Here is a 26337-nt window from a genome sequence, read left to right as displayed (position 1 = left end):
ATATGTGTCTAAGACAGAAGTGGAAGAATGCCAATCGTGTAAAAATGTCTCTTAGCATATCCACACGTTTGATTTAAAACATACAAATTTCACCTGCAGGATCTTTCATTCACAGATAAACGTCCAAGAAAGTTTTAAAGAGTAAAACAAATTCGCACATGCTTTTTAAAAAGGTGACTACAGGGCAGCACCTGTGGCTCAGGGGGTAGGGCACCGGCCCCATATACCGAGGGTGGTGAGTTCGGGCCCAGCCCTGGCCAAACTGCTACAAAGGGTGGCTGGGCATTGTGGCGGGTGCCTGTGGTCCCAGCTACTTGGGAGGCTGAGGCAAGAGAATCACCGGGGCCCAGGAGCTGTAGGTTGCTGTGAGCTGTGATGCCACAGCACTCTACTGAGGGTGGCAAAGTGAAACTCTGTCTCTCTAAAACAAAAAAAAGGTAACTACATATTTTGGACATAATGAGACTTTATTTTTATTTATTTATTATTATTTTATTTATATTTTATTATTATTTTTTATTATTTCTTCAGACAGAGTCTCACTCAGTTACCCCAGGCTAGAGTGCCATCAGCTTACCTCACAGCAACCCCGAACTCCTGGGCTCAAATAATCCTCCTGCCTCATCCTCCCAAAAACCTGGGACTATAGCTGCCCACCATAACACCTGTCTAATTTTTCTATTTTTTAGTTGAGACAGGGTCTCCCTCTTTTTTAGGCTGTTCTTGAACTCCTGGCCTCAAGGGATCCTCTTGCTTTGGCCAATGAGAGTGTTAGGATTATAGGCATGAGCCACCACGTGCAGCCCATAAAGGGATTTTAATCATGAATCTTCCTAGCTGTTACAAATTTTTTTTTTTAGAGAAAATATATAGGTTTCCCAATAAAATGCTGCAAATACTCATGTCAGTTATTAAAAATGTTGGTTATTTAAGTAAGCTGTCATCCATCCACAAAAGAATCTTCTACAGCCATTTAAAATGGCCATTACAGCAAAGAACTAACAAAATACAAAGTGCTGTGGACGTAAATGAAACTAATACAGGATATAAAATCTGAACACCTAAATTATAATTAGAGCTTCACACAAAACTCAGCTGCAACAAAAATCTATGAAAATAGAAGCTTTATTGGTATTGTGAGATAATGGTTTTTATTCTTTTGAGACATTTCCAAAATCACTATAGCATTATTACTTGTTTTTAAATGAAAACTATATCCTCAAAAGTTTCCAAGGAGATTTTAATTTAATTTGGGAGACAAAGAGACATAGAAAAATGCCATAATACAACTACTGCCACAGTGACATCTGATGAGCATCTGGGCAGGACTTGGAAAAAGTATCTGAGTCGCAGTGGAGCGTCGCAGTGTGGAGGCTGGTACGACCCTTCCACTTCACAGATGAGGAAATGGAAGGAGTTTGTCCAAAGTTATGCAACTCATAAACGGTGGAGCCAAGACCTTGTCTCTGGTCTTTGTCTCTCCACGGTTTGTGTGAAAACACTAAATTCTTAACAGACTGGCTGAATGGATTCCCAGGAAGGAAGCTTCATGAAGAGGTGAGAGCTGGGCTAGAAGTGGAGGGACTGGCCCAGATAAGGGTGCTAGGATGGGGATGGCTCAGCAAAGGTTGGCAAAGGGACAAAGATGGGCCCTTCCACCTGGCAAGCAGACTGGGGTAAAGGGAATGGAGTCTTGCTGCAGTGGCCCTGAGTGCCAAGCTATGCAAAGGCGACTTTATCGCCCAGGATGGTGGGAACCACTGGGGGCATCTGAGCAAGGAAGCGACATGACAGTATCTCTATTAATAAGAACCTCTACGCTGAGGGATGGAAATGGAAGCAAGATAAGTTATCAGAAGGAAACTGCTATCAACTTAGCATCAGGCTGGGTACGGTGGTTCAATCCTCTAATCCCAGCATTTCGAGATGCGAAGAAGGGAAGATCTCTTGAGGCCAGGAGTTCAAGACCAGCCTGGGCAACACAGTGAGACCCTGTCTCTAAAAAAATTTAAAAATCACCTGGGTGCAGTGGCACAGCTATAGTCCTAGCTGATTGGGAGGCTGAGGCATGAAGATTGCTGGAGCCCAGGAGTTTGAGGCTGCAGAGAGTTATGATGGTGCCACTGCACTCCAGCCCAGGAAACAGAGAGAAATCCCATGTCTTATTTATTTATTTATTTTTATTTTGGAGACAGAGTATCACTTTGTCGCCCTTGGTAGAGTGTTGTGGCATCATAGCTCACAGTAACCTCAAACTCTTGAGCTCAAGCAATCCTCTTCCCTCAGCCTCGCAAGTAGCTGGGACTACAGGTGCCTGCCACAACATCCAGCTATTTTTAGAGACAGGGTCTCACTTTTGCTTAGGCTGGTCCCCTAGCTCCTGAGCTCAGGTGATTAACCCACTTTGGCCTACCAGAATACTAGGATTATAGGCGTGGGACACCGCACCTGGCAAAAATCCCATCTCTTAGAAAAATAAATAAATAAAATAAAAATAAAAAAACAAATAAATTGAGACTCTGATAAATATGCTCTTAAAGTGGGGAGTCAGGTCTGAGAAGGCCCAGGAACACAACCATCCAATGTTTCTGCAGCGCCCTGGGGTTCATGAAGAGCACCTGCCACATGCCTGTCGGGTAGGAACTGTGCAGGGTCATGTGGTGGGTTGGTGGCAAGCAGGGGAAACACTGGGGGCTCCTGGTCCCCACATTCAGCGCTTCTTTTTCTCCTCAATGAATTAGAAATAACTTATTTATGCACCATCCCACGCTGTGGTTAACTGACCAGACATGGAGGGCAGGGTGGGATGAGAATGGGGCGTCAGGGAGCTCAGGAGGAGTCTGAAGTGGTAGAGGGAGGATGGAGAAACAGCTGGAAGCACACGGCAGATTTGAAACAGAAACTTAGCATTAAAAAACCTAACGAGAGAGCTGCCTAGAGCTCATGCTAAGAGCATGGAAAGGCAGAAATTAGGATGGTGGGTGGAGAACAGCAGGACAAAGAAAAAATACTAGCTTTACATTTTTTGTTTAAATGCGGAGACAAGAGGCCAAGGAAGAGAGAAACAGAAGAAAAACTCAGTAATTTTCCTCTGAAATTTGGATGAGGGGTGAGTAGATGGCATTGTGCCCAGATAGAGGCAGGGACGGGGGAAAGGATGGCAACTTGATGGCAGGAACAATATCATGAAGGAAGGGCTTGGAGGACAAGAGGAAGGGGTCCAACTACGCATTTACGAAACTGACCAAAGAGCTTCAGCTCAAACACACCCTCCCACCAACAGTCAGCACACTGCTGTCCCCCAGGCACCCACCTCTCTGCCAGGTGATGGTGGACGGGTCGATGTTGAGACGGGCAAACCGACTCATTTCCTCTTCTGTCAGGGTGCTTGGATCAGTCTTATTTATTCCCAGTTTCTAAGCATTAAGAAGAAAAATGTGGTAAGTTTGAGAAAGAACAGAAATCCGATGCTAAACAAAAATCATCCTTCCTGTTTTCTTATGCCATGGTTAGCGAATCCTTTTAAAAACAAGTTCAAATCAGATATATAAATGCTGGCCAATATCTTCTGCAAGTGGACAGCCCTGAAAATTTGTAATAGACTTAAAAGGATGGATGTGAAAATGTAGCAGAGTGGGGCGGCGCCTGTGGCTCAATCGGTAAGGCGCCGGCCCCACATACCGAGGGTGGTGGGTTCAAACCCGGCCCCGGCTGAACTGCAACTAAAAAATAGCCGGGCGTTGTGGCGGGCGCCTGTAGTCCCAGCTACTTGGGAGGCTGAGGCAAGAGAATCGCTTAAGCCCAGGAGTTGGAGGTTGCTGTGAGCTGTGTGAGGCCACGGCACTCTACCGAGGGCCATAGAGTGAGACTCTGTCTCTACAAAAAAAAAAAAAAAAAGTGTAGCAGAGTGGACAGAAGGCAGTGAACATTGGTGCTTGCTGCTGGCGGCTTGGCTGGAGGCCCTTGGGGCCACTTTATGTGGCCATCAAGTAGTGTTCTTAAAGAAGGGACACAAACTGCTGTCCACATCGTTGATGCTCTGGTTCATTAGTTCTTCTTTTCAAATACAAATACCAAAAATTCAAGTAAATTATATATGTGTGTGCATATATGCTGTTCTAAAACAAGTTACTTCTAATTCATTGAGGAGAAAAAACTTTTAGTGCATCTATCTCTGTGGGAAAAACATCCTAAGAAACTGGCTTTGAATGACAAAGTGTACACGTAAAAGAGGAATCCCGGAAACAAACTGCACATGTCATGGCTGCTAGAGGTGGAATTTCTCATTACTCTCAACACACACCACACTTGGTTCAGTAGGGAGCAATGGGGTGAATTCCAAAGCCATCTAATGCCAACCAGGGGTTGTGTGCATTATACTGCGAAGGATTACGTTTAAGCGTCTGAAAAAGAGCTAGTGGGAAGCAATTCCTGCAGAAGGCCAGAAGCAGCAAAAAGGCATCAGAAATAAAATAGGGGTAAGAATTAAGATAACTTTCATATGTATCCTTGTTGTATCTTGCTAACACAAAAACTGAGATAGATGAATTTTCAAATGCTCATTTATTATTTACTTCACTCTAGAACAGTGGCTCTCAACCTTCCTAATGCTGCAACCCTTTAATACACTTCCACAGGTTGAGAACCGCTGCTCTAGACGGACTCAAAAAAAAAAAAAAAAGTAATTAGTTTGTTCTTGAAAAAACATGGGGTCTTACTACATTGTCCACTATAGTGGCTATTCACGGGCACAATCAAATGCTCTGTAGTCTCAAAAATCAAAACAAAACAAAACACACTGCACTGTAGCCTCAGGCTCTCAGCCTCAAATGATCCTCCTGCCTTAGCCTCCCAAGTAGCTGGGACTACAGCTACTGAGAATTTGATAGCTGACTAAGGTACTTGTAGATTAGCAAAATAGGTCTCTCGTTTCACAGATGGTAAAAGTGAGACCTAAAATCTTTATTTCTCCACCTGGGCTGGGAGTGGTGACTATAATCCTAGCACTCTGAGAGGCAGGGTGCAGGGGATCGCTTGAGTGCTGGAGTTCAAGACCAGCCTGAGCAAGAGTGAGACCCCATCTCCACTAAAAATAGAAAAACTAGCCGGGCTTTGTGATGCACACCTGTAGTCCCAGCTACTCAGGAGGCTGAGGCAAGAGAATCGCCTAAGCCCAGGAGTTGGAGGTTGCTGTGAGCTGTGTGACTCCACGGCACTCTACTGAGGGCGATTAAGTGAGACTCTGTCTCTACAAAAAAAAAAAAAAGAAAGAAAAAACAGAAATTGTCCACCTGGTTCTTGGGTGCAAGGTCCAGGTTTCAGGATTTTAATACTGTGATCTTTCTGCTATACGATTTTCTCTCTTTACAGTTTAATACCCCAAAGAGTTTTGGAAAATCAAAACCAAATCAGGTTCAAAAATTCTGGCTTTGATGATCTTTCCGAAGTGTTTTTAGGGCATTTTGTTTTTAATGAACTGCTTAACAGGAAACTTACTTTCAGTCGAGCAAGTTGAATTTCTGAAAATTTTCTGACACCATTCACTAAAGGAACCAGCCGATTATACAGAGCCTAAAAGCACAAAATAAAAACAAAATACAAAAGTTTAAAGAGGCCACCATGACCTTGGACAATTCATACATTTTTAACTAAACTATTTAGATGATAATGTTATTAAAATTTGCAGGCTATTATAAACAAAGCAGAATTAAATTCCGTCATTTTAATAAAACTGACTGGACCTGAAATAATGCACATTGAAAAGAGTTTGCACACATATATTTCATGATCTATAGCCTTACAACCATCAAATTAATATTTATCTGGAGTCTGCTCCAAAGACTCACTAAAGAATTACTTTGATTGAAGAAAGTCAGGACCACGTTGTAAAACATGCTAGAAAGTACGCTTTTATCCATATCCCGCGTCTGTGAGGAATTAGCACCTGTCCCCCTTTGGGTGATTACCTCTTAGATAGCACTTAACATTCCTCTTCAAAAGACATCTGTCTAATCACCTTGGTATAGACCAGAGATTGCACATATAACCAGAAAGAAGAGAACTGGTCCACCCATTACCTTTAGAACTAAAGACTCATCTCAAAGAATATTTCGCTTAAGAAGTATAACATAATATAATTCTCCCCACAACTTGGCAGTAGACATCAGTCTATCTGAGAATCTGACCAAAGTATGGATCCTCTCCTCAGGAAATACAGACATAAAGAAAATTCATCAAGTTCTGAATAAAACTTCAGAGTTTACCATGTCCCGAAGTCTTTCCATTAGCTCCTTAAGAATCCAGGAATCCTGGATACGATACCCAAAACGGACAGCAAGGCATCCTTCTCACCTTGTCTGTTTGAGTGTTTTCGTGCAGAATCCTTGTGTCGATGGCAGCAGCCAGCAAGTTATTGGCAGCAGTGATGGCGTGGATGTCACCAGTCAAGTGAAGATTGAACTAGAAATGAAGGGAGACATCCTTCTATTGGTTTCAAATAACCATGGCAGAAATCAAGGACTGCTTGAATGAATAAAATAATATGCGCTAACTACATATCCTTCTAATGAGCTGAGTCCACAGGACAGTTGAAATAAGAAAATCAATGTCCTGGACACCAAAGACCTCTTGAGCGGTCTCTCTGATAGCAAATTTTTCTATTCCTGGGTTAAGGGCAAAATACTCCAGTGGACTTAACGATTAGGTTCCTTATTTTCACTGTGTGCACAGTCAAGTTATATCAGGGGCTGTATATCATTGATACATCAAAGTTTTCAGCCTCCTATGTCTGGACATTTAAGTTGCTTCCAAATTTTTTCACATTTGCAAAGAAGCTTAAAATTATAAAGAATATATACAAATCCACCATAGCAGTAATAATATATATATACACACACAGAACATATGCAAATAGTTTATTTCCTCTTCTAGAACAATTACTTGTTAATGAGTAATGTATTTTCAGGGGTATGCTTACTGCATTAGCTTGAAAATATCACCAAATTGCTTTTTGAAAGAGATGAAGTTACCACCTGTAATTCAGAAACAAGTAACCTCTGGACTAACTCAATAATTTAATAGGTGAGACGGGGTGTTCTGTTTTAAATTGCATTTTTAAAATTTCTCGGAATAGTAAACATTTTTTAAATTTCTTCTTAAATTACTTCATACCTTACAAAAATATGTATACTGGAGAAAATTTGAAAAATTATATTTATTAAATTAATTTATGTATGTATATCTTATAAAACGTATTTATAATTTTAAATATTAGGATCGTAACACTAATAGTTTAGAATTTAGCTTTTATACTAAATGTTAACATCACTAGCATTTTTACAACATTGGTCTTCAAGATATAGTTAACATAATATTCTATTATTTGACGTTTAAGTTCTTCTCAATTTTTTTATGTTATAAACCGTGTAAAGAAGGTTCATAGGTTTAAAATTAAATCTTTGCACACATACCCATCTTTTCCTTGGGATAAGCTAAAAATGAATTTATTTGGGCCAAAGAGTATGTAGGTTTTCCTTTCATTCTTTCTTTCTTTTTTTTTTTTTTTTTTTTGTTTTTGAGACAGAGTCTCACTTTGCACCCTTCAGGAGAGTGCCGAGGTGTCACAGCTCACAGCAACCTCAAACTCTTGGGCTTAAGTGATGCTCTTGCCTCAGCCTCCCAAGTAGCTGGGACTAAGGCATGCGCCACAATGCCTGGCTGTTTTTAGAGACGAGGTCTTGCTCTGACTCAGGCCGGTCTTGAACTCGTGAGTTCAGGCAATTCAACTCCTTGGCTTCCCAGAGTGCTGGGATTCCAGGTGTGAGCCACCGTGCCCAGCCAAGAGTATGTAGCTTTTTAAGGCACTTGATATGTATTTCATTCCTCCAGAAAAGTTTAATGAGCACACACTTCACAGCAACTTTGAGCTCTCGTTGCCAAAATTTTGTACTATCAGTATTTTGAAAAAACCAATTCTGTCAATTTGACAAGTCAAATGGTAACTGATAGTGGGTTAAGGTAGATTGATTATTAGTGAAGATGAACATTCAGTGGTGTGTTAACCTTTCTTTTCTGATGTTTCGAAAAGGCTTTTTCGATTGGGATTAAGGTTTTCCTTCCAGCTGTCTGCTTGAGAGGCACTGGCATGTTTTATGGGCCCCAAAGAGCATTTCTCCTGACCATAGCTGTCCACTTCACACACCATGCAGTTCAAACCTCACACTCATCTCCCCACTGGTCCTCTGATTCAAGAAATGACTCTGCTGGGCACGGTGGCTCGTGCCTGTAATCCCAGCACTCTGGGAGGCTGAGGCGGGTGAACTGACTGAGCTCACGGGTTCGAGACCAGCCTGAGCAAGAGTGACCCTGTTTCTACAAAATAGCCCGGCATTGTGGCAGGCACCTAGTCCTAGCTATTCAGGAGGCTGAGACAAGAAGATCGCTTGAGCCCAAGAGTTTGATGTTGCTGTGAGCTATGACACCATAGCACTCTTCGGAGGGTGACAAAGTGAGACTGTCTCAACAAAAAAAAAAAAAAAAAAAGAAAGAAAGAAAAAGAAATAACTCTACTTTGCTCAAGCTTGGGTGTCATCCTGGAATCCTTCCCTTTTCTCCCCCCTCCACATCTAATCCTGAAAATATCAGCAAACAAATCTTAAGTCCTCATCCTCTTTCCCATCCTCCCTGCCACCATTCTGGGCTGAGCGCCTGCAATCCTTCCCCTGGGAAAGCCAGTCCTCGCCTGTATCAACCTAGGGCCTTCCTTCTTAGTACAGAAACCAGAGTGAATCCTATAAAACTCCATTTGCTGATTACAGCACCCCAATTAAAATCCGGCTTCTTGGCTAAGAACTGCAATCACCTGAGAGAAACAGCACCTACCCACTTTTCGGCCTCCCTTTTCCTCCCCTCCCCTGGCCCACTGGGGTCCGGACACCCTGGTGTCCTCCAGTGCCCTATCCTGTCCCAGGGCTTCACAAGGTTGGCTCCTCTTGGCTTTCAAGTCTCAGTATTTTCTCGTTCAGATCCATACTCCGTCTGGACTTTATTCTAGCAAGCTCCCATATGTTCCTTTATTTAGCAAGCTCCTCCAGGAAAGCACTGTCCGCGCATGGCACTCAGTCCACAAGCAGCGGCCAGAGCCATGGACACAGACATGAAGGAGACAGGGGAGGTGCTCAACTACAAGGAACAAAGTTCCTGGAAGTGTCTGGTCAACTCAGCTACCATAGGTGGTTTCCCTTCGAGCCACCCAGCTGATGCCCTAACACAGAGGGACACCAATGACCTTTCAGTATTTGCCAGCTAGGCCCCGAGCCGTTCTCCTCGGCTTGTTCCTTGTGCTCCATCCCCAGTTTGGCCTTCTAACTAGATCTTTCTGGAGTGTGAGTGCTGCCCATCCCCGTCCAGACGCCAGGGTGGGGGCTCCTTTTCTCAGCAATGTCTTGGCTGCTCTTTCTCACCCCAACCCCAGTACTTGACGTTTATCTAAATTTGTTCTTTGGTTTCCCTGACAGTCAGGCCTCCTCATGTAATCACTTCTCCTTTCCTTCAACAATGTCAACAAATACCTCTTGGTGAGTACCTAGGAAGTTCTGGGCACTCTGCTAAGTGCTGGGACCTGAAACTTCCAAGAAAGGTCAGCAGCCACACAGCCGACTGAACCGACAGCTGTAAACATGGGTAGAATTTGGGGGGTGGGGTGCAGAACCTTGCAAATAGCATCCAAGCTGGGTAGAGAGAGCAGAAAAAGAAGGCAAGAATGTTCCAGGCAAGGGGAAAGTCTTAGAACCAAGAGAAAACAAGAAAGGAGTTTGCAAGGAGCTCGGTATCACAGAGAAAGGGACGCAGGTGGGAATCTGCAGATCAGGAAACCTCAGCAGCTACCCTCGCCCTGCTTAAGAGTGACAAGTGACTGCTAAAATTATAAAACAGGAGAGGAGCCTGCTCAGACTTGGCTGTAGGAGATGGTGCAGGGTCTGGACTACAAGGCTGATCTAGACAATACATGTGACACACACTGGTCACTGGTTGGACATGGGGGACAAGGTGAGGCCAGGCAGAACATGGATGGCAAAGTACAAATTAACACCATCGGTTCTTTTGTCCCATTTTCTTCTGGAATGACTTCATTTGGAGTCTTAACTGACAGAAGTAAGGCACTAAGTCTTCCTGAGCTTGGCAGTACAGCAGATGATCAGTGGCCATACAGCTCTACATTCTCCTGCCCTTGAACCCTCAAGGCCAGATGGCTTCAGGTGGATTCAGAAGTTTTGGGAAATTGGGAAGGTAGTGTAACGTACATGTAGTTACTTTATGAAACACGCCAAGCAGGGGCTAGGTCAGCACTCATTAATCACAACTAATTTTTCTCCAGCAACATATGAATGTTTACATCAAGTAGCACAAAATAAATACACACACCCTGCACAACAGTCAAGGCCAGGTTTTGCCATCACAGAAGTTAGGAAGACAGATTTGGCTTTCAGAGCCTCCAGGGCTTTGGATTGTGCCCGAGGGACAGTGCTAAGGGAGCAGCAGAGAGAAGGGTGACAGGAAGGAGGCACAGTGACACCTGACGCATGTCTCTTCATGCTCTTACCTCCTCCATGGGAATGACCTGGGCGTATCCGCCGCCCGCAGCTCCGCCTAAACAACAGAACAAGTAGCATTTGAAACTGGTCACCAAGAACAGCCACCCTGGAGGGACAGAGACCTGGGAACACAGCCCCCCAAACCCAACAGGGAGGCACCTACATCCAAGATGAAATCACAACGGACAGTGAGAACCGTCAACTGCTCTAAGCAGAACAGAAGTAAAAGTTCACATTGTGTCCAATTATGTAATTAAAAAACTTCCATCATTTCATTGTGTAACCATACAAAAGTATGCATAATACAGGAATGTTATTACTGTATAAAACATATCAAGAAATGAGATTATTTTATTAATTTATTATTAGATTAATGTGACTATGCTTCATCTAAATCCTACATGCATTGAAGTATCAGAAAACGTTGCTAAAAATAACCCACCTGATAACTGCCTCAGCTTAAAAAGTATGAACTTCGGCCAGTTTATTTCAGATAACAGTAAGTAAGAGTTACCATGCCACTTATCCCTCACAGTTTTCTAATATTTACAAGATTTCTCTTTCCTAAAACAATACTGATACTGTCCAGGTGGGCATCATTTTACCATATCTGCTGTTCTTTATATGCTGTCTCAATTGGTCCTCACTCCAAGCCATGAGCCTGGTAGTATCAGTCTTTTTACATTTTTACAGATGCAGCTCAGAGAGGCTGTGACTGGCTAAAGGTCACATAGCAGTGAGAAATGCAGAGCCGTGAATGAAACCTCAGCCTTTACCCACCAAGTTTGGTGTTGATTCTATGGGTTATTAGAATGACACTCTATGAGTTATTAGAATGTCATGAGATAGGAATCAAATTAACATTTGTAATAGTAATATAAATATAATACTGTTAAAAACCACAAAATGCCAAGAGTAAACAGTAATTGCACAATAAATAGTATTTTAAAGTGAGCTAAGGAATGAGTTCATGATGAATCAAGGAAGAAAGAGTGATGAATGGGAAGGAGCCAGCTATCAGCCCCACACAGCCGAAGAGGCACCTCATGACAGCTCACTGTCCGCAGCCAGCCGGTCACCAGAGAGCTACTCAGGCCCCACGCAGCTGAGACCACAGGGTCTCTGACTGTTCAGGGAAGAGACCTTTCACGGGGGCTAGGATGGTAAAACATTAATGTGGGTGGAAGCCTTTCCAGATCGCTTGGCAAAGAGGCAGTGATGAAGCGGAAAGCTCTGCCCGAGGCCCTGAGAGACAGAGTCGGGGTAACAGGCTTCCTGAGGGGCTCCAGTGAAGACCCTGCAGCTCCCTCTGTTTGCCTTTGTTCCCAGGAGGACCAAATGGGGGACTGTTCCCAATTGAGTGTGTAGTGATGAAATGTGCCAGCTCTGGGCGCCGACGCCTGTGGCTCAAAGGAGTAGGGCACCCGCCCCATATGCTAGAGGTGGCGGGTTCAAACCCAGCCCTGGCCAAAAACTGCGGAAAAAAAAATGTGCCAGCTCCTCTGAAATGTTTTAACTCCTCATCTGTTGATTGATAATATTTAAACTCTCCTCCCCAAAATTATACTAGTTACTGAATACAGTACCTTTCACTCCAAAAGTCGGTCCTTGGGAAGGCTGCCTCAGACAGGCAAAGGAGTTGACATTCAGGTGCGCGGTCAGAGCCTGCACAAGCCCAATCGTCACTGTGCTCTTCCCTTCGCCAAGAGGGGTGGGCGTGATCCTGATTTGAAGGGGAGAAAGAATTTAATAAAAATTTCCTAGGCAATCTGTGTGACACCAGCCTAAGATACCAGAACCAAATCAGAGGCTATTACTAGAGAACTTAATAGTTTCAAAATCCACTCAACAATTCCATTTTCCTGGACCAGTAGGGTCCACCCACATTATCACACCAGCCAGGCTTATGCTAATGTCAAGACACAGATACATCTTTACCAAAGGATCAAAAAAGGAACAGTTATTGGGGAGCTAGCCTAATGGCAGTATCAATCTCAAGAAACGCCGTACGACCATCCCTCAAAACAGTGTAAATAACTACATGAAAGTCATTTCCTGTTGGTAAGTAATTCGATCCTCATTCTTTCCAAGACATTTACTGGGGGTGAGGAGTGCAGGCACAGGGCCTGACTCAACGGCCTACAAACAACCCTGAAGTCCACTTGTCCATCTCCTCCATGCCCAGGGTTTGTCCCTGCCATGCCTGAACGCAGACAGTGACAGGAGCTTTTACCTACATAGTGCCCACTGCATTCCAGCTGCTTCCTAGTTCTTGGAATCCTACACACTAAGCCTAATCCTGGTCCATATAACAGCCCTTCACTATTTGAAAAGACTAAGTCCAAAGCCCTTCCACATTCTACAGGGACACCTCCTGCCCCAGAGAAGCTTCTTGTTGAAAATAACACCCTACAAAACCGAATATTTATGCGTTCATAGCAACATCACAGTATAAAGAAATAGGCGGGGAGCCGATGACATTGTTCTTTAGTATACTGTAATGTAACCAGCATTAAAGTTTTTTTAAATTGTCATTTGGGCTTCCACTTTGGTCTCCTCTTGAGTTAGAGAATGTGGGCTGGGCTGTGTAAGATACTCAATGACAAGAAATCCGACTGTTTCCTGACCTGCCAAACCTGCAGATGCCTCACTGCTCCTGCAATACATTCATTTCAGCAAATATTTATTAAGTACCATGTGATAGGCCCCGGGCTAGACCCTGGGGATACCGTGCTGATCAGGTCAGACTCCATCTCTGCTCTCACCGAGCATCTAGCTGATAGGAGATGTGGATACAGCAGCAATCACAGATTACGTGATAAACACAAAGAAGGGGAAAGGGGCCATCTCACTGTGTTGTGAGAGTGCAGGGACAAGGATCTAGACTGGAATGCCTGGGAAGACTTTCTGTAGGAAGTAACATCTAAGCCGAGAGCGGATAAATGAATAAATGTTAACACTGAGGGTGGGCTGGGGACAGGCAAGGACAGGTTATACATACTGGATGAATTATCTGTCTCTCCATTTGACAGATGAGGAAACTGAGGCATAGAGAGTTTAAATAACTTGCCCAAGGCCACACAACCCATCAACAGCAGAGCTGGAATCAAACCCAGTCATCTGACTTCACTAGTCCATTTCCAAGCATAGAAACCAAAAGCATAATTAGCTGTTTAAAGCACGGAAAGGTCAGATCACCCAGGGAGAGGAAAGGGGTAAGGATGGTGCAGTACATTTGCCTTTAAGGACTAGGCAGGAGAAGAAAGATCCAGAGCAAACTGGGAGGAACAGTCGCAGGGTGTCCAAACTGAGACCCACACGGCCACACGTGGATTACTGAGGACGGTTTGGCTTATCTGTGGTGTTGGACGGCATGCATGCGATTATGCATGGAGCTTTTCTTTTGCTCGTCAGCTTTCATTAGTGTTTAACGTGTGGCCCCAAACGACTCCTGTTCTTCTAACAAGCAATGGAAAAGAAAAAAGGTTGGACACCTGGGGAAATGAAGAGGAGGTGGGGTTATCCCAGGGAAGTCTGGGAAGGAGGCCAAAAAAGAGAATGTTTTGAGATGAAGGGAGTTAAACACCACTGAGTCTTGAAGTGAGGTGATCCCTGAGAAGCGGTCAGTAGATTTAGCAACAAGGAGGTCGCTGGTGACTGCTGTACTGGGACCCGGTGAGCCAATCTGAACTTCGCCAAGCAAAAGAAACCCCCAGTTCCTCAAGCCACATAGCACTAAATTATCGGTTGCCTTTGCGTCTGTCTAAATAGCAACTTTGGAGTGGGGTCAACATGAAGACTCAAAGTGACACAAAGGTGCTCATATACTTTGAGTCGACTATTTTCTTCGATACAGTGGGAATAAAGGCACTTAAAAGCCCACAGGCATCACAATCTTCCAACAGCCTACAAAGAAAATGGAGCATCAAACATAGTGTAGTTTAAGTACTGTACTGAGCATTCGGTGTTTGCAGAGGACTAAGTGGTTTACTTAAACTGTGTCACATGAAGGATTACATTTTCATTCCCAAGGATATACGAGCAGAGCTGCCGGAGACAGCCAAAGGCAGACACGCCCAGAGATGACCTCCTCAAACTTCAGCCAAGCATCCAATTCTTAATTAGAAACACAGGACTGCTCCACTTTCTGCCAACTCAATACAATTCAGGAAAATCAGAAAGTAGGAGGTATTTATTGGGAGCAATAAAAGGAGAGGTACAATAAAACATTTATTTCACCTCATTCCTGCATTTGGTATCAAACTTTGGTTTTGCTTTCCCCCCAGTATCCTTTGCTCAGATTACAAATCATCAAGTTGATTCAGAAAAGAACCAACACCAAGTAAATCTCCTTTCTTTTTCTGTAAGAGCTTAGTGTTTATGGAGGTTGGACTGTGACTGTGGTGCGATAGATACCTTCCTTAGCATCTCAAAGCAGATTAGGCGCCCCCTGCCCCCCATATCTAGGGTGTTTACTACACGATCATTCCATAAGTTTTCAGACGGGATCATAATAAGCTTTGTGATGGTGTCTATCTCACCTACAGGCCACAAGCTCAAGGAGGTCAACAAACACCAAAAAGTAAAGTAGGTAACAATGTCCACTCTCTCTGCTCTCTGATGACCAGTTTAGGACACAGACTAGCAGAAAATAGCTGAGGATGTAATGATGCCTTTTCTGAGATAAATACAGGTAGAACCTCCATAGCCGACCATCTCTGTACATTGACAACCTCAACTTGACCTAATTTTCACAGACCAGACATGCACATGAACTCAATGTACAGTAGTTTCTTCTGTTGACCACCTCTATGTATTGACCAGTTTGTTATAGTTCCTTGGTTGGTCACCCTAGAGAGGTTCTACTGTACTATTTACTGTCAAATGCAACAAAATTTGTCAAAGTACTCTGTGACAAGTTGGACACAATCTGAAAGAAGTTTATCATTTATTCAAAGATCAAAAAGCTTGCTTATATAAAGAGAAGTGGTAAAACTTTGAACCATTTTCCAGAATTTTGTTGAAGAGCATTATTGCCATTAGTCCCAGGCCTATCCATGAACTCCAAAATGACATGCTCAAAGAGCCTGTGAAAATACAGCATTCATTATGGGCGTCTTGATGACCTGAACTGTTTTTTTTGTTTGTTTTTTGTTTTATTGAGACAGTCTCACTCTGTCGCCCTTGATAGAGTGCCATGGTGTCATTGTTCCCAGCTACCTCAAACTCTTGAGCTCAAGTGATTCTGTTGCCTGAGCCTCCTGAGTAGCTGGGATGACAGGGGCCCGCCACAATGCCTGGCTATTGTTAGAGATGGCGTCTAGCTCTGGCTCTGCTGGTCTCGAACCTGTGAGCTCAGGCAATCCACCCACTTCAGCCTCCCAAGTGCTGGGATTACAGGCCTGAGCCACCGTGCCTGGCCGACTTGGAAAGTTTTTAAAAAAATTTTTATTATTTAACAATAAATTCCATAGTCTATTTTGTCATGTTTCCCATAACACTTGACTGAAGAAAACAGTTCAAAGGCTCTGTCAGGGTAGAGGTTTCTTCTAAATAACTCTGTTCTCTTCTGCAAGTAGTACAAATAAAAGGAAATCTCGCAGGTATGTAAATAGTTACTCAAGACAGAAAGGCAACTATTTTTACACTGTACCAAAATAATGGGTTGAAACATTTAAAAAAGAAAATCATATCAGGTATTTGGCATTCTGCAGACAAAAAAAGATGAAGTGACATGAATGATTTTAATGTTTTTAGTGTGAAATTCAGTCTACTCACAAACCAGTTTGAGCTGCCTTTTTAGCTTCTAGGTCCAAGCAATTCAGAAAAATTCTAGAAACTTCAGCACAGAAATTGGTGAAGGCCCAGTGGAACCTGAGCACACATTCAAATGCCCTGCAGCTGCACTCAGAGTTAAGCTCTCAAACAAAATTCCTTTTCATTAGTGTAACTGGGAAAATATTTAAAGCCCCAGAGTCCCTAAGATTCTTTTGGCATATTTCCCTGAACAATTCCCAATACTTTTCATTTTGTCAGGCAAAGCAAATAAAGTGATGTGTAGGTGTAAATACCAAGTGATGTGTCGTTGATGAAATACAGATGATTCTGACGGAATACGAAACCCTGAAGTTTAAGAATGGCTTTATAAAAGAATTAATCTGTTCTTCATTTTAGTTACTAATAATAGAAGTTAAAAAAACCCTCATTGTTTTGCATTTTAATCCCACTATTGATACAGTTAAATCATATTTACACATACATTCAAATGTATAATAACAAATATATTGTTAGGTTTATTGAAAAATAACTTGGGTATTTAAATTCCGATAAACCATGGGAAAAGCTTTACAGTGTTCAGAGAAAAAGACAGGGCAAAAAATGGGATTTATAGCATGAGCTCAGTGTTTAACAAGGCCGAGCGTATAGATAACATCCTGGAAGGAAATATAAAGATTTGTAACACTTCTGAGTAATAAAGGACCTTCGTTTTCCTCCTCCTTTTTGCTTTTCTCATTGTTAAATTGATTTTACAATGAGCTGATACTATTTTCAGAATAAAAAGGGACTTCAGAAAAAGGAAATCATTCTCCACTTAATGGTGGGGTCATTTATATTTTTAAAGAAGTTGTAACAATGATTTGATAAAGTCACTTTCTCCTAATTTTCGATGTGATCAAAAGTAAAAAATATGGAGGTGAATTTCATTTCAAATTGATTTTTCATTTCAGATTACAGATAAAATATTTGTCTATGTTTTAAACTGATCTCAATCATCTAGCTATTAAAAGATTAGATACTAAGCCCAGTTTATAAACTTAATCTGTTTATTTTTCCCTTATAGAATCCAGTATGGTATATATTTCCAAAAAAATCTTCAAGTTCTGCTACAGATGCACATATATCATAATTCTACCCTCACATGTTTTTTTCCCAATACAGTTGAAAGGAATGCCATTTATTTTTGGTTCCTTCACAGGCTTGTTAGGCGAAGGAACTCGTATCACAATTTCAGGCAAAGAATTATTGATCTTGGGGCTAAATGTGTACTCCAGAGGCTGGGTGCGGTGAGTCACACTTGTAATCCTAGCACTCTGAGAGGCTGAAGTGAGAGGATCATTTGAGCTCAGGAGTTTGTGAACAGCCTAAGCAAGAACAAGAATCTGTCCCCAGCTCAGTGGTTAGGACACCAGTCACATGTACTGGGGCTGGTGGGTTTGAACCCTGCTGGGGCCTGCTCAACAACAGCAACAAAAAAATAGCCAGGCATTGTGGTGGGCACCTATAGTCCCAGCAAGTTACTTGGGAGGCTGAGACAAGAGAATCACTTAAGCCCAAGAGTTTGAGGTTGCTGTGAGCTGTGATGCCACAGCACTCTACCAAGGGCAACAAAATGAGACTCCGTCTCAAAAAAAAAAAGAATCTGTCACTATTAAAAATAGAAAAATTAGCTGAGCATCATGGCAGACACCTGTGCAGTCCTAGCTACTCAGGAGTCTGAGGCAGGAGGATTGCTTAAATCTAGGGTTTTGAGGTTGCTGTGAACTATGACACTATGACACTCTAGCCTGGGCAACAAAGTGAGACTCTGTCTCTAAATAAAAAAAAATTGCACTTGAGAATTCATGTTTAATTTTCACTACTATTTACAACACGGCAGGCCAACTTCGGCTCAGTCACAATTAGCAATTCGAGCACAGAGAGAGCACAGCAGCAGCGTCCTGCTGGGGACACAGCGGCCCTAGATGTCAACCCAAGCCAGCCATGCCCACCAGCGTTCTCTAGCATGTAGCAGGAGGCCAGGCTTTGGCGATTTGATTCCTAGTTAGGAACTTATATCAGCATGGCTGTTGTTTTAGAAGTATTGATTGTATGTTCCCAACCAAGGGCAGGGCCATGTCTGGATTTGTGTTTTGACTTCCAATTCTGACAAACCCCCAGTGGAGTACATCATTCCATAAGAAAAATGGTTGTGTGATTCTTCCTTTGTCAACTGAAAGCACATCTTCCTGAGTTTCCCTTCAGTCCTGCCATCTAAACCCAGGGAGAAAACCAGCAAACCCACCTGCCGACATTACGTGAAGCCTGTGAGAACCAGGGAACCAGGTCTAAAGGGGATGTTTTTAAAGTTCTTAATGTCTAAGAGTTTGTTTATTCATCATAAATAAATGTACATCAAGCAAACTTCTACGAAAACAACCCTGATGAAATGAGGTTAAAGCCAGCCATCTTACCTGGCTCTCTGAAATTGGTTAAAAAAAAAGTTACCTCTAAGGATAGAGGTAGAATCTAAGGAGATAGATAACTGGACAAACATACAAATATACATGCCCAGGACCGTTAATTTTGGCACAGTTTAAAATGGCAAAAAATTGGGAACAATTTAATTGCCCATCGATAGAGAATTAGTTAAATAAATTGTGAACATCCCTATCAAATATTCAAGTCATTTTTTCACATCATTACAAAGAAACAGAATCGAGCTATACTGTCAGTGGCTCAGCCACAGCAGTACCTGTTAGTGGAACCAAAGGAGCTGGAAGATGTATAAAATGGAATCTACCCCCATCCCAGGCATTTTGATCCCCCTTCCCCCTTCTCTAGCATGTTTAGGACTCTGGGACGTGAGGCCAGGCATGTGGCTCACACTCTGGGAAGCTTGGGTAGGAGGATCACTTGGTCTCAGGAGTTCTAGACCAGCCTGAGCAAGAGCGAGATGCCATTTCTACTAAAAATTAACCAGACTTGGTAGCCAGTGCCTACAGACCCAGCTACTCAGGAGGCTAAGGCAGGAGGATCGCCAAGAGTTTGGGGTTACTGTGAGTTAGGCTAAGGCCATGGCACTCTAGCCTGGGTAACAGAGTAAGACCATCTCAAAAAACAAATAGGCTTGGCACCCGTAGCTCAGTGAGTAGGATGCCGGCTATATACACGAGGCTGGTAGGTTCTAGCCTGGCCCAGGCCTGCTGAACAACAATAACAACTGCAACCAAAAAATACCCAGGCATGGTGGCGGGCGCCTATGGTCCCAGCTACCCGGGAAGCTGAGGCAAGAGAATCGCTTGAGCCCAGGAGTTTGAGGTTGCTGTGAGCTGTGATTCCACAGTACTCTACCAAGGGTGACACAGTGAAACTGTCTTGGGGGAAAAACAAAACAAAACAAAAACAATAAAATCTGGGCTGTAAATATCGAAATGTTATGTAGTCATGAAAAATGGTAACACAGCTCTATATTCAGTCACAAGGCACATAACACATGGCTGAATAATCAAGTCACTTAGAGAACAACATGTTGAATATGACCTCACTTATTGAAAGACTCTATCCATGTCAAGATAGTCCTCAAGGGCAGCATCTGTAGGGTGCCAGCCCCATATACTGAGGGTGGTGTGTTCAAACCCCGGCCAAACTGCAACAACAACAAAAAATAGCTGGGTGTTGTGGCAGGTGCCTGTAGTCCCAGCTACTCAGGAGGCTAAGGCAAGAGAATTGCCTAAGCACAGAAGTTGGAGGTTGCTGTGAGCTGTGACGCCATGGCACTCTACCAAGGGCAATAAAGTGAGACTCTGTCTCTTAGGAAAAAAAAAAAGAAGAAGAAGAAAAAAAAGATAGTCCTCAAATGTTTCACAAAAACTATAGCAGTTGCCGCTGGGCAGTAGATACGTGATGTTTTACTTTCTTATTTATATTCTCTGTATTTTTGGAATATTTCTACAATGAGCCGGTATTATTTTTATAACCGGAAAAAGAAATATAGAAAAAAGGACTTACATTGACATTTAAATATGTGAAAACAAAGTTAACTATGAGTCAAGTCCAGTTATAAGAATGTCCTCTGCTTAACACAAAGGTTTTTGCACCTCAAGCCTTGGCCTATGTATCATAAGCAGAGTCCCTGCAATGAAATTTCAAGACAACAAAGGAATTTATATGTCTCTCAATGTTCCCTCAGGCCACATTGAATAAATACTTGAAATCCCTCACTTTCTATCATCTTTTCAGCTAGTGAACACATTGCTTTCTTAAAAGGGAGGGGAAAAGCAAATACTGCTGCTTTTCACAGAAGTTAGAAATTTTTCTTTTATCAAATAACCAACATAAATGAAAATGGTACCACATTAGTTTTGAAATGCAAGAAAAGAGAAGTTAATGAGTCTGTACAATGCAGATAGGTAAATAAAGTCTTAAGGACATTATCAGAAAAACACAAGGCTCCCAAGTATTCATGCATTTTTCCATTAAAATACTTCTCAGTAGAACACTTGAAAAATAATCTGCTCAAAATATTTTGCTGTCAATTTTTGTTTTGATTTTTATCATGACCAGCTAAATAAAAAAGCTCAAGGGCGCGGGTGATCGCCACACAATATGAGACACTAACTGATTGCACTTTCTGCTGCATACTTGGTAGAGAGAACTAATTTGTTCTGCACCAAAAATAAAAACTTACCTGATGCCCAATGAAGTGAAATGGACAAAATCATGTCAAATTTGAAAATAGGGTGGGATTGGGGTGTGTGTGTGAGGATGGAAATAAATAGGGAAGAGAGTTTTATAACCATGCCTCCTTAGTAGAGAAGATCTTAAATGTAGTCTTACCCGGCAACTAAGACGTATTTTCCATCCGCTTGATCCTTTAACCTTTCTAGCAGGGACAAACGTACTTTGGCTTTACTTTTGCCATAGATTTCAATTTCATCTGCAAGCAATCCTATCTCCTTGGCAAGGACATCCACAGCTTTTGGAGTCTGTCCTCTTGAAATCTCAATATCGCTGGGAGGGGGTAAAGACAGCACAAAAAGAGGCAATGTTGTCAGCTTAGGTGGTCGCAAAACAGCCATACATCAAGCCAACAATTAAGTCAACGAGAGCGCTTTGTGGTCTTTTCTCCCAGGCAGTATTAAGCACAGCTGCTAATAATTACTGTGCATGCGAAAACAGGGCAGACTTTAGGCGCTGCAACTCCAAAATGCAGGTCAAGATCCTAGAACAGGGTCCAGCCACAGGAATAACACCTTTGCCACAGGGAGAAGGGAACGGCATGTCACAATGCATCCGAGGGCCCCCTCCAAGCGTGAATCCTCGACAAAGCAAAATGCTCCACCTGGGCCACCACTGTCTTCCCTAGCCGAGAATAGAAGGGTTATTGCACAATGCTCGCCCATTGGGCTAGCCACATGTGTCTCCTGGCTATTCAAAAATGTGGAAATGCTATTTTGTTTTATCTGTGTCCATACTTCCCCTCTCTTTCCTATTTCCAGTCCAAAATCATATTTCAAAATATTTTAATAATTACATAATTGTCAGTAAAAAGACCCAATGGCTGAAGTTCAACTTCAGACTAAGGAAATATCAGGAACTCTGGGGTGTCTCTGGGCACATAATGTAACTCCTCTATTTTACTGGCAGGAGGAGAATGGCGCTGCTCATCTTATAGCACTCGGACACCAGCATGAGGAAGGCCGCACTGTCCAGAGAGAGCCAGCTGGGGCTTGGGTGCTCCGTGATTTCTTCATAGTGGGGGTCCAGGCATCCGTCCCTCTCACTGACCATCCATTTGAGAGTGAGAACTGGAGGTTACATCCAGAGCCTTGAGCACGGGATAGCAGGTGTCAGGGAACGGATCTTAAGGGTCACATAAGTGAGGACAGCCATCCCCTGATTTGCACTGGAGCACTTATGTGTGGAGAAACAGACCGCCCCCTCCTTGGGCAGCCAGTCCCTCCACCCGATTTCTATAGTAGCTACCACCTGCAATCTACTCTCAGCCCACCAGCTACCTTATATTCTCTTCCAGGACCCTGGGACTGGGAGGTCTGGTCTTGGGGTAAGACACAACAGCAAACACACCTTCATGCAGACTTTTCCAAAGGGCACCAGGGAAGCTAGGAGGGGGAACAAGGCGTCAGGCCCTTGAGGGGTGAGTGTTGGACTTCTGCCAAGTAATCCCCCGAAACCTGTCCTGACCATTCTTTCCAGGTCTCTGCCCACCCACCCTTTACTTCACTTTTCCTTCTTAGATATACCTTTTCTTGTTTTTCTCCTCCCATACTCTCCTGAATTGAACAGTCTAATCTTAGAGAATCTCCAAACTTTTCTCTTCACTTGCTAAAGAATCCTAGGGACATCATTTTGATGGTTGAGTGATTTATAAACTACTCATCCTACCTTTCTTTTCCCAGTAGCTCTAAAAACCAAATTTGGTTCAACAATTAAAGCACTCCCTTCCCCTCCAACAAGTAGGAATGACTTTGAAAGACCTTGGTATACAATTTGGTAGAGTCTATCTTCATTTATTTTTAGCTCTCTGAAAGTAGAGTTTATTGATTTACACTGAAAAACTAAGGCCCTAAAGATGACATAAATAATTTCAAAAAATAAGATATTTCATGAAACAGACTGTACCACTACAGGGATGAGGTTACAAAGAATAACATCCCTCCTTGGAATTCACGTATTGATGAAGACAGAGGATGACTAACATGTTTAGTCTATTGCAGGGGTGAAAACAGCCTGGAGGTTTCACCCGCTGGTGGGTGAGTGTATGATGGAACGTTGGGCTGCCCAAGGGAAAGCAGAGGTCAATTCTCAAAAGTTAACTAGTTATCAGTTCAAAAATTAGTCAGCTACTAGAGGGCTTTTAGCTACCTGACACAGTGCTGGGCCTGGGGAGTCGCACGTGGATGAAGGGGGCAGAACCAATTCCCTAGAGTGGAGCCAACAGAGATGAGGCACCACTGGCGAGAACATGGGGCTCTCAGGCTCAAACATCATGTCCAGTGAATCACTCCAAATCCCACGCTGAGGATGGTCCTGCAGTTTGTACTTCCGAAGTTATACAGGGACAGTACGTGGCCTAGACCTCATCGAACACCACTCGGAGGAAAACACCCTTCTTGACTATCACACAGTGTGCTACCAGATTGCTCTGAAGAAAGCTGAGCTCACTCCCACATGGAATAATAATGTTTGATTTGGTTCATTCTCCTCCACAGACTACAAAACACCTATGTGGCCCAGAAGATCATGCTGATGGGTGTGCTGGCCATGTCTAACACTAAAGAGCAATTTCCAAGGATGGCATTACCCTACTTTGTCAAGTCTAAAATCATTTTATGGACCACTAATAAAAAAAAAAAAAATTGCTATTTAATACAGGAAATACCACCAAATGAAATGAAAAAATATGCATTCTTAGAATTGATAGAGTGTAGTAAACATGTTCGTTATAATTTAATTTTGGAGGATTTATAATACAAGAAACAAGTGTGGCAATGTAATGATTAGAGAAAATTATTACTGGGCACGGTGGCTTATGCCTGTAGTCTCAGCTACTTGGAAGGCTGAAAAGGGAGGGTGGCTTGAGCCAGACATCAAGGGTGCAGGGGAGGTATGATTGCACCACCAGACTCCAACCCGGGCCACAGGGTGAGCCCCTGTCTCCTTAAGAAGGAAAAAAACATTATCTACCATCAAAATGACAATACCATGAGTTGTGCTCGCCCCTCCTATGAGGAACTGTGGATATTTGAGGCACTTTGGTGAGATGACATTGGGGTGAACAGATCACTAGGGTTACCTTGGTACGGGGGAGAGAGGCTGAAGTTTTAAGCTGTGAAGCCTCCACCTCCGGTGCTGCTGCTCGCGAAGCCATCTCCTCCCACTGCTGACCATGTTCTGCAGCGGGGATGCAGAGAGAAGCACGTGTTACACGGGTAAAAGCTGACAGGGGAGGCGCTTACCCGATATTTTTTCATAGGTGCTGCCATAAAAAAGATGAGAATTGCCAATAGACCAAGGGAATGGTAGGAATCATTTTATTCACATGTAACAAGGTTTGTAGGCTTTTCTTAAAAAGGAAAATGTGAGATAATAAGTGTTCGCAAAAGGCATCAAGTGCATGGATAAAATTATACCAAGTGGGAGCTTCACCTACATTAGAAAAGAAAAATGAGGAGGCGGGTGCCTGTGGCTCAAGTGGCTAAGGCACCAGCCACATACACCTGAGGTGGCAGGTTCGAATCCAGCCCAGACCCACCAAACCACAATGATGGCTGCAACCAAAAAAAAAAAAAAAGAAAAATGAGGAAAACACAAGACTGCATGGATGATCAGCTTAGACGCTGAGTTTCCAAAATCTGCAACACCATTTCGAGTGTCATCCTTCTGTAGTTGGTATAAAGAACAAGCAAATCAAATTACTGCATAGTGAGATATATACTTGCATATATATACCAATTATAGAAACATGAAGTAAAAATAAATCAAAATAAATAGAAATAAAATTTGGCTTTAGCAGAAATTTAAGTTAGGGTGGCTCCCATAGCTCAGAGGGTAGGGCGCCAGCCACATACATCAAGGCTGATGGGTTTGAACCCGGCCGGGCCAGCTAAACAGCAATGACAACTGCAGCAATAAAAAAATAGCCGGGCATTGTGGTGGGTGCCTGTATTCCCAGCTACTTGGGAGGCTGAAGCAAGAGAATCACATCAGCCCAAGTTTGAGGTTGCTGTGAGCTGTGATGCTGCGGCACTCTACTGAGGGTGACATAAACCATCTCAAAAAAAGAAAGAAATTTAAGTTAGACTCCATAGAAAAATGAACTACACCCCATTTTAAAGTTAGCAAGTTTGAATTGTATATTACCATGTATACAAAAAAGGAAGTAAAACTTGCTTCTGTTTAATTCTGCTGAGGTTTGGGTTTCTCCTCTGCCAGTTAATGCCACCTCCTGCAGTCACCATCACTGCAGGTTCCAGCCACACGAGAACACTCACTCAGTCTTTACAGACAGTAGAAAGCTGGGGACTTTGGGCTTTAGGTCACATAGAGATTGGTGGTTTAAAAAGACGCTTACAAATTTTTTAATGCTCCTGTCTTCAAGAGGTGAGTCCCAGTCTCTTTCCCTTGAATGTGGACTAGACTTAGTGCTCACTTCTAACAAACAGAAGGAAAGGAAGTGACGGTACATGATTGCAGAGACTGGTTATACAACGCACAGCAGCTTCCCCATTGCTCGCTCCCTTACATTACTCATTCTGGGGAATGTTAGCTGCCAGGCTGTGAGCAGCACTACAGAGAAGTCCACATGATGAGGAAGTAGGACATCTGGCCAATAGCCAAGGAGGAATTGAACAGCACATGCCAAGAGCCGCGTGAGTGGGCCTTCGGGAGATGGACCCTCCAGCCCCAGTCAAGCCTTCAGACAGCTGCAGCCCCAGCGGCATCTTGATTTTGACTGAGCCAAAACCTTCCAACCTGCTAATCGGCTCCCTAATCTCTGACTCACAGAAACTGTGAAACCATACATGTTTTTTTGTTTCAAGTTGCTAAATTCTGGGGAGCAATTTATTACACAGCACTGGATAACTAAAGTACAAACCCTGATTTGGGTTCCTGCCCCATGCATTCCATGTAATTACTGGCAAATAATACAGTTTTTCTAAATGTCCTTTTTCACCATTAATCAATAGGGCAGGTCATTCCCTGTGTAAAGTGTTTAACATTTTAGCTGGGAAAAAGAAAACACTTGCAAAAGGTTAGCAACTATTACGTATCAACAACTCAGAATTCTCCGACGGCCATGTCGGACACACCTGAATCCGCAGGGCTGCAGCAAGAAGACTCACGTCACCTTCCTCAATGAGTCCAGTAAACTGTACCCCAGGAGAACCACACCCAACATTCCCTGCAAAAGAAGTTGGGGAGAAAAACACTTTGAGCATGTAGTCATTCACAATGGCTCCTT

The 26337-nt window shown here is 43.0% G+C and overlaps 1 protein-coding gene across 1 annotated transcript in view; it reads right to left on the bottom strand.

Annotated features, from left to right (window-relative positions):
* MTHFD1L (methylenetetrahydrofolate dehydrogenase (NADP+ dependent) 1 like) overlaps positions 1-26337 on the bottom strand; it is a 210411-nt gene that overhangs the window by 133299 nt on the left and 50775 nt on the right. Inside the window, exons 9-16 of the mRNA XM_053592124.1 lie at positions 26186-26277; positions 24169-24266; positions 21189-21362; positions 12179-12315; positions 10601-10647; positions 6352-6459; positions 5497-5571; positions 3314-3416 (exon numbers count right to left, since the gene is read on the bottom strand). Coding sequence (XP_053448099.1) covers positions 3314-3416; positions 5497-5571; positions 6352-6459; positions 10601-10647; positions 12179-12315; positions 21189-21362; positions 24169-24266; positions 26186-26277 — 834 coding nt within the window. The remainder of the gene's footprint in view (positions 1-3313; positions 3417-5496; positions 5572-6351; positions 6460-10600; positions 10648-12178; positions 12316-21188; positions 21363-24168; positions 24267-26185; positions 26278-26337) is intronic.

This window comes from Nycticebus coucang, chromosome 5 (genome assembly GCF_027406575.1).
Source record: "Nycticebus coucang isolate mNycCou1 chromosome 5, mNycCou1.pri, whole genome shotgun sequence".
Taxonomy (NCBI): Eukaryota; Metazoa; Chordata; class Mammalia; order Primates; family Lorisidae; genus Nycticebus; species Nycticebus coucang.
This window is presented reverse-complemented; position numbering and strand designations above follow the sequence as displayed.